This window comes from Chenopodium album, chromosome 17 (assembly GCF_948465745.1).
Source record: "Chenopodium album chromosome 17, dcCheAlbu1.1, whole genome shotgun sequence".
Taxonomy (NCBI): domain Eukaryota; kingdom Viridiplantae; phylum Streptophyta; class Magnoliopsida; order Caryophyllales; family Amaranthaceae; genus Chenopodium; species Chenopodium album.
In genome coordinates this window covers 41,834,346-41,848,071 of record NC_137850.1, presented here as the reverse complement: position 1 = coordinate 41,848,071, position 13,726 = coordinate 41,834,346, and the positions used below count along the sequence as shown (strand labels likewise).

The following is a 13,726-nucleotide window of genomic DNA, read 5'->3' as shown; positions in this document are numbered from 1 at the left end:
TAAGTATGATATGCTATTTTGGGAACATATTGGCCGTGTTTAGAGAAAAGCTAAAAGTTGAAACTGATTGTGTTGGCTGATTTTAACTAGTTGATTGTATTACTTGATTTGACTAACTTATTTTATTAACTTATTGTAGAAAAGTGTTTGGTAAATAGTTGATTGTTTAAAGTTGATTGATTATTGAAAACCAATAAGCTAATTGTGGGATAGGTAATTCATATAAGATTTTAATTTAATGAGGGTACAAGTGTCATTACACCATAATAATTGAAAAAGCTTCTAAAAAAAACTTTTTAAAAAAGAGCTTATTTAGTGGAATAAACTCTTTAAATAAGCTTCCCACTAAACACCTTGAATTAGCTTATTTAATAGTTAATAAGCTAACGTTGATCAAATAAGCTAATTTTGCCCAAATAATCTAGTTACAAACACAGCCATTGATTGAAATGTGGTAAGATTAATCGAACTCAAAAATGAAAAACATCAATAGTCCATTTTGGCTCAACTAAAACTCAATAAATCTAAGTCATAAACATGCATTGTTCACCCAAAATCCAAAATGCACTGACCTGAAAATGACTAGTGAGAAAGCTAATTGATGTAGGTTAGAGAACCAAGGTACCGGTTCTATTAGTCTATCTTAATTGATTTACAATAATAATACAACCGCTTGAGTTTTCTTTAAAAATTTAAATAAGTAAAATAACAAAAACATTTGAGAAAGAATTAAATTTGTATCGATCTCTAAAACAATTTGATCAAGTCGCGACTCAGAAATTTTGTATTGATACCATCACTATATGAAAATCATTGTTCTGTTATCAAAATCGTGATCTTGTGGGAAAACTTGGATTTTTTTTTACGTTGAACTAAACTAGAAAATATTAGTACAGAAGTAATACAATTGCAACAAAAAAAATTATCATGAATAGTGAGCTGTGTACAAGGCCTACATTTGGATGGTGTTACCATTGGTCCCGTTCACATCATTTCTTCACGGTTGTTGAACACAAATATCTTAGTGAATATTCATTTGAGGAGCACATCTCTGCCAAATCTTGATGGGAACTAGTAATGGCTTTCTGTAGCGATTTCAGGGCTGGAAGCAAGTTTCTGGAATTTTGTTGGATAGAATGACCGTGAACTTTGCAGATTTCCTGCAAGACAGAATATAGAAAATTAGAAATTAGGGCCAGCAGGACTGCAGAAAAGATCGTATCACAGACAACAGTTTCCACCTCAATTAGTTAAGACTTAGATACAAACCTGACACCATCTAAGAATGAACTCCAAATAAGGGCAGCCCTCCAAAAGTTCTGTCAACGCCTCTATTAATCTTTGCAAGTATCTGAAAGGGATTGATGAAGCAACAGCTGGTATGTCAGCAGGATTGACAGAAAGAATACATTTTTTCATGAGTGAGTCTTCATTTAATCTAAGACTGAGGATCAGAGCTCTGCTATGTTGATCTTCATTGAGTGCTGCATCAACTGCCTGAAAAGAGTAGAAAGGCATTTGTCTTAAAATAGATAATACAGCACCAATGGAATTTTTCCTCTCATCAGAGATAAAACTAAGAAAAAATATATAACAAAAATATCAAGATACTAAACAAAAGTAAAACAAATGGAGTGAAATACACATTAATCAACCATAGCAAAGTCCACTCCACACATTTTCTGTCCTCCAAAACAATGCAATATAGCTACCGGGAATGGGGAAGGGAACGTGAAAGATTATCATTCCTCAGTGAAAGTAAAAGACATAAGATGCAGAAAAGGCGCAATGTTGGAAAATGAAAGAAATACAAGTGTGTACCTCAGGAGTAACATCAATGTCAAGGTCAGTAGGATCAAAAATAAAGGATTCATCCACTGAATAAACCAGAACTCCCTCTGTTGTTGCCGCCACAAAGCTGCGTCCAGTAGGTGCAATTCTGAGGCACTTTGTTCGAATAACAGGCCTCCCACGGTTAGGCATAGATCCTGGCAAATCCAAACCAAGTTTTCCTCGTGTTTGTTTGTCAATGCCTTCCTCTGTATCACTATTGTCATCATCAATCAATTCCAGAGGACCAGCTTCTGTCATCTTTTTAGAGTTTAAGACGTCCAGGACCCCATCAAGTGAAAGATTGTGAGTTATTTGAAACCTACGTAACAATACCTGGGCCACAGAAGAAATCCAAGAATAAGTATAACCAGTTATACTAGATATAGGAAGTGCATAACATAACCCGTAGACAATAATAATTTTTTTAATCCAAGGAATACAATTGGGAAGAAAGTAGAACATTCATGACTAAAATACCAAAAGAAAAAAACACAAAACTTCAGACTCCGCATCCAGGAATACGACACAACTAAATTATTGCCATTATAGGAAAGATTTCACCCCTAAAGTTGAGTAAATTGTAGTTATATATAGCTCCTTATGTCAAGCATTTGAACTTTGAAAGCAAAAAATTGAAACACCAATAAACACAAATATTGATCCAATTTTTTCTTGATCGTAGAAACCTATGAATCTAGGGTTGCATTTCAACCACCACCATGCAACAAAGGCAAGTTGAGATATGCCTCCTTATTCCACATAATGACCAATAATCCTAAAAAGAACTTAAGACCACAGATCTATAAGCTAAAACCACAGCCAGAGAGAAATTTGGCCTTAGCACTAGTGTTTGCCATTTGCTAAATAGTCAAATCAAGTTAGAGTCTAAGAGAAATCTCCATACAGCAGAACACTCCCACCCCTCATTTGCCTTAGTCTCGTCTTTCCTCTATTACTTATAAAATTTCATTACTTTGCTCTCTGCTGCATTTTTCCATGGTTGCAGGAGAGCTAATGTAGGTCTACAAGCAATGCAGTTGGGGTACAAGACACACATGATACAAGGAGCAAATTATTTTGCTGAGAAAAGGTTGCATATATACTTTACACGTTTTTTTTTTTATAAAGAAAATGGCAGCACAAAAAAGTAGAATATACAAGCACCAGATAAAGAAAACAAAAGCAGGGGAAGTTGAAGTGGGGAGAAGCAGAAGAAGACAAACCTGCTCAGCGATATCATACATACAAATAAATTTGCTACTGCCACCAGCCAGTATGTAACTTCCATCAGCAGAATAGCTCAAGGTTGTAAAGTACTTTCCTGAGGTGGAGTTAGCTGCGGATCTGCGATCAGTCATCAACCGACCTCCAGCAATATCTCTACGACCCTCAATAGTATACATTAATGCACCGTCAAGAGGATCCCAGAAATTAATTAGGCCATCTAATGTACTGCAAGCTAGTTGTTTCCCATCTGGACGGTAAACAACAGTAAGAACATCATGGACGTGTTGAAATGTCTCAACGGAACCCTTCCCTTCAAAAACATCCCACAGCCGCACAGTTTTGTCCCATGAAGACGAAGCCAATATTGCCTGCAAGTAAAAGGTCAAGCAAAAAAACATTAACATTTTGTCTTTGAAGATTTAACTTCCATTAAAATGTTTAGTAGCTTACAGACATTAAACAAGCAAGAAATGCCAATAACTAAATAAAGGCATCAAGTGCAGCCAACAGGCTTTACCCTGCTTAATGAAAGAAAAAGACTCACACAGCCTCAAATATTATCTCACAAGAACTCCAGACACCAACTCCTCCCCCGCCCCAAAATACTTTATCACATAGAACAGCTACTATGAGTTACTCATCCTCCTCATTCCATGGCTAACCATTTTATAGCTAAATCCTCCAATCAACAAATCTCTAAACTTCCAACCCACACTATCCTCAACCAAATTCAAACTTGAATTAAGAAAAACACAAGCTTAAGGAATTTTTACCCTCCCTGAGAGTATGGATTTATTCCCACCTTTTCAAAATGATCTTCTCAATTGTACTTTATGTCCAACTTGTAGTTGTGTGTAAATTAAGGTAAGGGAAAAATCTTGAAATAAAGTACAATTGGACATCTCAAATACAATGGGACCATCGTTTTTTGGAATAAAATACATTAGGATCACTTATTATTTTGGATTAAAGTACATTGGGACAATTTATTTGGATTGGGACCATTAAAATAGAAAATGGGAAGATCATTAAAATAGTGAGGATAAGTGAGGCATTAAAATAGAAAATGGGAAGATCATTTTGAAACACACAAAATGGAAAGTGAGAATATCATTTTGAAACGGAGAGAGTACTATTTAACTCTTTTTTGGGACACAAAAAGAACATCCTTAGACTTAGCTGCCAAAGGTTAGATCGTTTTGGGAGGAGTGTTGTCATGCTTGGATCTTCTATGTATTGACCATAGCCCTGTGCTAGTGATGCGGGAGAAAAATGGTTGACAGACAATGTTTCAGACTTAGATACTAATATTGACATTAGTAAGTGTCAAAGTGTCCAACTCAACTATCTTTTGAAAATTTGAATGATTTTGGCCCAAAATGAAGTATTGATGAGTCCGTACTCATGTAGAAATGTTAAGAATCAAGCACGGATGTGAAATGAAGAGTCCAAATAACATAGTTGAGCAGAAGCTTCTACCTATAAGGCTATAACCTTTTTCTCTTCAAAACCTAATTTTCCAAATACCACAATCCACTTCAAATTAGTTTGAGTAATGTTCTGATTGGGTTTGAGCAAACACAATAGGTTTCAAGAACCCCCAAATGGTGGTAGAGAATTTGGGTTCTTCAATTTGTTCGTGTTGGTGAGATATTTGAGATTTCATAAGCAAGTAGGTGTTTAGGGAGAGATGAGAGAAAGAGAGTGGCTAATGGAGGCAATAAGGAAGAGAAAGAGTATGGGTGATTCCAAACTTCCAATCAGGGTCGTCTTAAACATTTTAGGGGCCCTGTTTTAAAATTAAAAATTGGGCCCTAGTAAAATATACTCTATACAATTTTATTTATTTGAAAATATTCTAAAATACCATCATATCATATTACAATACTCAAATGTCTCAAACAGGGCCCCTAAAATGTTTAGAACAGCCCTAGATTCATTAAAATAAAAGTGTAAGATTTACTAAAAATGAATTGTAAAAAAATAATTTCGGACAAATGAAAAAGGAAAGTGTAAAAACCAATCTAAAACAATGTGCACATTTATATGAATCTAATGACATCTTATTTGATATTTTTTCTTCTTAAGGATATTTTACAAACAAGATCAAATTATAGTCATATATGTTCAACATAGCCTTACTAATTGACTTTGTAGCCTTATAGGTGAGGACATAGAAGAAAATTGGTGTGATATATGGGGTCACCACAACAGTGTAAAGTCCTTCATTCCATTAAAAATAAACTTTGGCAAGTTGAGTGACAAATGCAACTACAAAAAGTCAGAGGAAAGATGAAAAGAATTCATACATTTGACGGAGAAAACATTAATCCATGAACAGGCCCTTCATGACCACTTAGAACATCTAGCAAACGTCCTGTTTTCATTGACCAAACAAATATCTGAGCAGAAACAATACAATACATTGTGTTAGACGTGTTTCGAACAAATACCAGTATACCACCATGAGGACAAAACCTATTAATTACAAAGTATATGCTTACCTCGAATGAATCTAATGTTCCAGCACATATCACTTCACCACTCTGATCAGCAGTCAAAGAAACAAACTGCTTCGAAGAAGGGGTAGTAAATGTCCTAAAGTTTCTATACCGGAAAAGATCCCATGCACGAACTGTTCCATCCAAAGATGCACTTAAGAGGCTATGATTATTAGCCATAAAGTGGAGGGCAGTGACTGCATTAGTATGCTCAGGAAATGTCACAAAACAAAAGCCAGAGGAAACATTCCAAACCTACAAAAAAGATGTAAACTTAAGCATCTAGTCATAGGAACCTGTCAAATGAGCAAAGGCTGCCATCATAGAGCACAAATGCAAATATGCAATATACGATGCAAGACATATACATTTAAATTCAAAACCTTTCAGAACAACATGCCAATTTAGAGATTTGATGCTCAAAAAATTGGATAACAAAAGGAGGGAATAAGCAGCACTGCAGCAACACTTAAAAACAGACTGTGCTAAATATTCAATGTTGCCTCTCACCTTGATTTTGTTATCATCGGCTCCAGTAGCCAAGAGCTGTGAATCGGGTGAATAAGCAAGACAATTTACGTCAAAATAATGGCCTTGCTGCTTCAAAATATAACTCTCTGACTTCCATTCCCAAACAAGCAGCTGCCCAAGCCTTGCACATCCAAACGTTAACCAGTTACCCAAGTCGTTAAAAACAGCAGTTGTGATCTTCTCTCGTGATATTGACAACTGATGTATGCAAAGAAAATCAGGCATTTGGTACAACCCGAAAACTCCACTCGAGTATCCCACAACTACCACATCAATTCCCTGGTGATAATCACACGCAGTCACTTTAGCCGGCGCTTGCATAAAATAATCCTTCTTAAGCAACTCCCACTTTAGCTTATGCAGAAGAAACTCACTCCCTTCATCCCCAAAGTCCCCTTCTTTCTCATCAAACTCTTTCCTTTTCTTCACATCAACAACAGCAATGACACCATCACTGCCAATGCCACCTTCCTCGTCCATCTTTTCAGGAGTCCCGGGAGAAGGCGGGTCATTCATTTCCTCACCCTTCTCTCCTTTTCCACCCAAACTACCATCAAAATCAGGACAACCCCAACTAAACAACCCCCCATCACGGGAAACACTATAAACCCGCGAAACCTTACCCGTCTTCTTATCAACCCCAAAAAACACACCCACAATCACATCTCTATGACCCAGAAACAAAAATGGCTTATTATTCTTGAATTCCTTCAATTTCCTCAAACAAAACAACCTAACAGTCAAATCCCTCGAACCCGCAATCAAATACCCCGAATCAGGGCTCCAATTCAAGCAACTAACCGTATCATCGAAATCAGCAAAAGTTCTAACTAATTCAAATGCAAAAAATTGCTTCCTAAAACCAGGTGAACGCCAAATTTGAATCAATTTACCAACAGCAACAGCAATAAACTGCCCATTTGGGCTAAATTGAAGAGCAGAAACTTTACCCTTGAAAGTGATTCTATGAAGAACAATCCGACGGTGGATATTGATGAATTGAGCCCTGCTATTCTCATCAACGGCCAAGATGAAGTTCCCATCTGGCGATACCGCGATACGAATGATGTTTGCAGAAAATTGACATGGTAATGTTATTGTATTCGATTTGACGAGGTCGGTGATGGAAATCCGATTACCCACCGATGAAATTAGCTGATTATTGCCGGAAACGACGACGTTTCCTCCCCTGTAAGGAGCTCCTAGAAGATTCTGGAACCTGTAATTCATGGTGAATTAGGGTTTTAGGGGTGAAAGAGTGAGAGAGAGAATGAGTGTTGTGTTAAACCCTACAAAATTTGGGGGTGAGAGAAATACAACAATGGAGGTTGTTAAACCCTAAAAATTTTGAGAGGGTTTTAGTCGGGGGTTGTTATTTGTCGCTCCCATTTTACCGGGTAACGCTCCCCTTTTTTCTTGAAATTCCAATTTTACCCCTAATATATAAATACGGTTTTTCCTTCCCGACCAACATTTCTCACTTCTTTACTTCTCTCTCTAACTCTCTTACTCTCAAACTCTCTTACTCTCTAACTCTCTAAAACAATTTTTTTTTAAAAAAAAAAGTTCCAAAATTGTTCTTCATTTTTTGAAAAAAAACAACAATCATCATAAACACAAAAGAAAATGGGTGATTCGAGGCGGATTAGGCTGAGATTCGGAGGGAGGGAGGACCTTCGGCGGCGCTGGTGGCAGGGGCGTAGGCGGCGCTGGCAGCGATGGTGGAGACGAGGTATTTGTTTTTTTTTTTTTTTCGGATCCAGGAACTTCCGCCCAAAATTTCCGGAAGTTCCATGGAGGATCCGCCTGGAATTTCCGGATTTTACTCCAGGATCCGGAAATTCCAGGCGGATCCTCCATGGAACTTCCGGAAATTTTGGGCGGAAGTTCCAATTTTTTTTTTTTTTTTTTTTTTGGCCCGTTAATAAAATTGTTATTTTTTTTTTTCCGGATTTTGGTTTTATTTTTTGTTATTTTGAAGTGTTATGGTGATTATTGTTGATATTATTATTATTGTTGTTGTTATTATTGTGCTTATTATATTTTAAAAAATATGATAATTTTTATTATTTTGTTGATATTAGGTTTTTATTATTAATGTTAAGGTTATTGTTGTTGTTGTTAATTTGTTTTTTTTTTTTTTTTTGGATTTTGTTATTTTTGTTGTTATTTTGAAGTGTTATGGTTAGTATTATTATTATTGTTGTTATTTTTATTGTTGATATTATTATTATTATTATTGTTATTATTATTATTATCATTATTATTATTATTATTATAATTATTATTAGTGTTATTATTTTTAAAAATATGATTAGTATTATTATTAAACTAATTTGATATTAGGGTTTTCATGGTTATTGTTGTTGTTTAATTTTTTTTTTTTTTGTTGTTGTTGTTGTTATAATAATATTATTATTAGTGTTATTAGTAGTACTATTATTAATATTTTTAATTATGATTAGTATTATAGTTGTTGATATTAGTGTTATTATTATTGTTATTATGGTTATTGTTGTTGTTAATTTGTATTTGTTGTTGTTGTTGTTGTTGTTGTTAGTTATTGTTGTTGTTAAGATTATATTTGTTGTTGTTAATTTGTATTTGTTGTTGTTTTTGTTGTTGTTATTATTATTGTTGTTATTGTTATTATGGTTATTATGGTTATTGTTATTACTAAAATCGGATTATTTTTTAATTTTATGTAGATCGAGGGTTCTGGTGCTCGACATGCAATATCACGACGTCTGAATGCGTCTGTTAGGAGACAGACATCTCGATCTTCACCGGTTCAGCCCGAGCAGCAGCAATACGGGTCTACTAGTGGTTGGTCGAGAGACCAACAGTCTGGTAGTAGTCGGCCCTTGTACTCTGCAAGTGGAGCACCCATATCTGACGAGGAAGACGAATGTTCGGGTAGTCATGCTGGTGACCGGGATGAAGAACAGGACCCTCAGGATTTCCATATGGTATATAGGGGTCAGTTTGGGAGATTTGTTGGTAGTGGGTCGAGTCAGCCTACTTCCAGCTCTGCAGAGGCATGGTTAGTGCAGGAACCGATGCCGGGTGGGCCTGAGGATGGGTCAGTTATCCCTAGTTTTGGCGGTCACGTGGCACGGTATATCTGGATGGAGCAGGAGCGTAGTGTTTTGCGCTGTTTGAGTATGACAAAGTTATGTTCTGACTTGTGTACTTGGCGAGGCCGTCAATCTGTGGAGGACATTGCGGAGATTGATGCTAGTTGGTTGTCTCACTTGCCCGGCCTGATGTTTAAGAGACTTGATTGGCCGTTGATTTCTGCTTTTGTTGAGAGGTGGCAGCCAGATTCGAACACCTTTCACATGCCATTTGGGGAGATTACGATCTTGCTGCACGACGTGTACAACATACTTGGGTTACGGGTTGCAGGCAATATGGTGTCCACTACTCCTAGCACGGACGTGTTACGGGACGAGTGCTCGGTCACCATGGATATGACTCCAGATGATCTGTCTGAGGTTTGCGGCACAAAGACCATTTGGCAGGGTAGTGGGGTGTTGACTGATAAGATTTTTGAGTCGACATTGGCGGTCGACCGGGATTTTAGTGAGCAGCTTGATGCATACTTGTGGTTAGTGCTTGGAGGTACACTGTTTGTAGACAAGAGTGGTAACCGTACGCATCCTTCCTTCCTCCACGAGCTATGTCACACGGATGTCCCTATTAACGAGTATGCTTGGGGAACAGCTGCACTGGCCTACTTGTATCGGCAACTGGGCACGGCATCACGGAAAGGTGCTGATTCGATTGCTGGTTGTCTCACGCTTCTGCAAGCGTGGATTTACGAGTACTTTCCGTGCTTTCGGCCACAGCAGGGTACCTTGACCCGGGACCTTCAAATGCCTCGTGCGTCTGCTTGGGATGTAGGAGCGGGATGTCCTAGCAAGAACCTGGAGCTCCTGTTAGCTTTTCGTACTAGGATTGATGCGCTTACCGACCGTGAGGTGAACTGGCTACCGTACGGAGCTGATCCTGCATTACGAGTGCCCCCCACTTTATTCATTGGCTGCATCCAGTACCGTAACATCATTGAGCCGTACATGCCTGATAGAGTGGTCCGCCAGCTTGGTTTCGTGCAAGGCATTCCCCGCGAGATTATCAGGCCAGAGAAGGCCAAGAGGCCGACTAACTTGAAGATGTATCGGGTAGACTTCCCAACTGAGATGACAGCTGTGATGTGGAACAGGTTTGTTCCTGGGGTATCTCAGAGTGTTGTTTTAGGTGCCCTACCCAGGCTTAGTGCTGCAGCTCCTTCGGTTGCGCCCGGTTACATGCAGTGGCTGTACAGGTTTTCTCACCCGCGGGTATCTCCAGGTCCAGGAGTTACAAGCAACCTGCCTGAGCGGACTAACACTGATTACGTAAGTATTAATGCTTAATATTATATTAACAATGACTTCTATTAATTTTTGTGTTATAATATGTTATTGTTTTATTTGCAGTGGATGGGTCGGTCCATGGAGATTCACCAAAGAGCACTAGCTGAGTATCCTGAAATGTCGAGTGAGACTCGAACAATGACTGAGCAACTTGTATTTGATTGGAAGTCAAAAATGGGACTTTAGATTATTTTGATTAGATGTTCTGTTAGTGATGGTTTTAATTATGTTATGAACTTATTTGTATTTTATTTTTAAAAATGTAATGTATAAACTGGACACTTATTTTATTTTATATTTGATGTTTTGTTGCATATCATGTTAGATTAAAAGCAAATACATATAAAATTAATTTCATAAATCTAATTTTCTTACAAATGTTCAAAGTTAGTGAATGTACATTACAAACTACCTAACTAATGCATCCCACATGTCCCTTCTCAATTGATATGCTTGATCCCATCCATTGACACTATCCTCGTGGTGTTCCGTCCACCAACCGGCGATCGGCGGGAGTGGTGAATCAGGTACAAGGTCAAGACGGATAAAATGTGATCCACCAACTGTAGCAATCACAAACTCTCGAGTCGGTGACCGAACCCCGTTGCGTGCCCTAAGCGGTAAGACTGTGATGCATGGGTAGTAGCAAGTTGGTACTAGGCCTACTCCGAGACAAATCACCCTTGCGTTGAACCACGTAGCAATAGGAAATAAATCTTGAATTGTAACCATCCAATGCCGCTCCCCGACAGCCCCACTATCCCATCGAATACGCTCCACGTTCATCCAAAGTCGCCCAAGCCCGTAAATCCGTTCGTACAAATCAGGATGACCAGCGACCTCGTTCGCTATTGTTTCCCGAGCGTCATACCACTTATTTTGATCGCCAAAGAAGAAGTCGGCGACACAACGAAAGCCACAGTTCCCATCACCAATGACATCCTTCCAAGACGAAATGTACGGCAACATTGGGGCTGGAAGCAAGTTCAAATACCTGCATTGACTAATGTCACTTGGATCTACAACACAAAATTAAAAGATAAATTATTAGTAAAGCTACAAGTATTAATTTTACATAATTTTATATTATATATAGAATTTTAGTATTACCTGGTTCTTGGTCACCACCACGTTGAGTGTGTTGACGGTTCACATGCTCGAAATAGCTACGATCACGCCTGGTGTTATTTCTTTTCGGTCGACCACGAGTGTTAAGGTTGATATGTGGTTCTTCAAGGTGTGAATGATCTGGATGTAGCTCCTCTTCAATGATTCGCGTTACATTTCGACGTACGGCCGGGTCACTTTAATTTCCATGACTTCGTCGATCAGGGACCGAAAATGTGCAGCCTCCTCGGTCGAATCATTTACCACTTCAGGAATGTTAACACCATCACAACCAATAACCAGTGTCTTCCAGAAAGAATGAATTTGGCTGCTATACAATCCCGTCTGTGCAACTATCGATTCATGTATCTGGCAAGCACATGGAAGACCATGGGTCAGACGCATAGCACATCCACACCATTCATGGACCTGGTAACTCAAATCCCGCATCCTTTTCGTCTCGTTATCCAGAACTTTCAAGCAATGTTGAGACACTTTGCCATTTATACGTGACAGTGGCAACTGTTTGTACATCTGACCAATTTTAGACCTTGATGCCTCCAAGTCATTACGAATTTGTATGATGCGATTACCGATGTGACAATGGACTCGGGCCCATATGGTATCCAAATCACCTGCCAATGATTCTAATTAGTAAATTCAAATACAATTACAATTAATACAATTACAATTACGTAACAACGAGAACAACTAATAAAATAATACAACTAACCTGTGGATGATTCTAACCAAGTTTTCACTGCTGAATGTTGGCTCTCAACTCTGCAGTTGGTGGTGTTACCAAAATGAAGAACCTGGTTCGTCCAAAATTTCACAAATTTCTCCTTATGACAAAGCCAAGTTCTCTGAACATACTGAATCACTTCCGGATATTTTCCCCACCTCACTTGCATGGCAGTTAGAGCACGATCATACTCCGCCTGTGTTGTTGCATTCACGATTTTGAACCATCTCCCAGCTCTAAAACTGACACCAACCGTCTTGTTTCCAAACATCTTCGTCACCTTAGCCTCCACATCTCTGTTGATGTGCCATAAACAGAGTAAATGTGACGTCCCTGGAAAGACTTCTCTCAAAGCCGCACATAGCCCAAGATCACGGTCTGAAATAAATACAGATGGCTCTTTATCAAACCCAATCAACTCCCTTAATCTCTGCAACACCCACCGATAGCTAGCCGTGCACTCGTCGCGCATGAAAACATATCCAACTAGAAAATTCTGGTTTGTCGGTGTCACGCCTACTATCTCAAAGAAAGGCATGTTATATCGATTGGTCTTGTAAGTAGAATCCATACCTATGACATGTGGGTATGTGCGGAGTATGTTGACCATGATCGGGTGCACCATAAATGCATGTTGCAAAACGTTTTGATCATCATTCGTGAACCAGTAAATGTATTTACTCTCTCTCGCCAGATGAAGAAATTGCTGAACAACTCCTCTTCCTTCGGACATCTCCATCCTGAAGTCATTTCGGCAATTGTAAATGTGTCGGATGTTTGGATGATCATCAGGAAATTGCTCGGCAATAGTGGACATGATGTTACGGGGAGCAACCTTAGACTTTGTCATGTCCCGCACAACCTGTTTTGCACCCGGACTCAATCCGCTCACTTTACGGTGACCCTCTGGGTACACAATCATTGGGTGGTTATGTGTCCCGGTGTGATCATTTTTCGCAATGATCTTCCAACTTTCGGTGCTGACATCATAATATATCTTGATGTAGAATGGACAACCATTAGCTTTGGTTTTGGTGTCCTTCCGTATCGCGTTCTCCAAATCTCTCGGCTTGCTCCTTCGTGACCGATCACATCGCAAATACCGATACGGCCGACCATATCTGGTTTTGTTATAAGACGATTTCACCAATATAAATCCCAATTTTATGGAAACACCTTCAGCCCATGTAACAGCATCGTCAAATGTAGGAAAAAACGTATCGGTGACAAAATTCCCACTATAATTCACACCGTCACCGCCTTCCTCAGATTCCATATCCTATACAAATTAAACAAAACATGCTTTATGTCAAAATAATAATAATAAAAACAATAATAATAATAATAATTATAATTAAAATAAT

The 13,726-nt window shown here is 38.5% G+C and overlaps 1 protein-coding gene across 1 annotated transcript; it reads right to left on the bottom strand.

Moving 5' to 3' along the window:
- Nucleotides 1-770: 770 nt before the first annotated feature.
- On the bottom strand, nucleotides 771-7,401 carry LOC145588015 (periodic tryptophan protein 2-like). Its single transcript, XM_081644650.1, has 7 exons — nucleotides 6,072-7,401; nucleotides 5,565-5,816; nucleotides 5,370-5,462; nucleotides 3,057-3,428; nucleotides 1,822-2,166; nucleotides 1,270-1,497; nucleotides 771-1,160 (listed from the first exon to the last, which is right to left on the bottom strand). Exons 1-7 carry the CDS (start codon nucleotides 7,320-7,322, stop codon nucleotides 990-992), a joined length of 2,712 nt encoding a protein of 903 aa, XP_081500776.1. The 5' UTR covers nucleotides 7,323-7,401; the 3' UTR covers nucleotides 771-989.
- Between the last annotated feature and the right edge of the window lie 6,325 nt (nucleotides 7,402-13,726).

Bases quoted from the DNA above. Each gene is read 5' to 3' on its own strand.
- LOC145588015 (XM_081644650.1), bottom strand. From the start codon at position 7,322: ATGAATTACAGGTTCCAGAATCTTCTAGGAGCTCCTTACAGGGGAGGA. The intron at 3,429-5,369 runs GTATGAATTCTT...TTTTACTTGCAG, and splicing joins TAATGTTTTCTCCGTCAAAT to GCAATATTGGCTTCGTCTTC. The intron at 1,161-1,269 runs GTTTGTATCTAA...TCTGTCTTGCAG, and splicing joins TCATTCTTAGATGGTGTCAG to GAAATCTGCAAAGTTCACGG.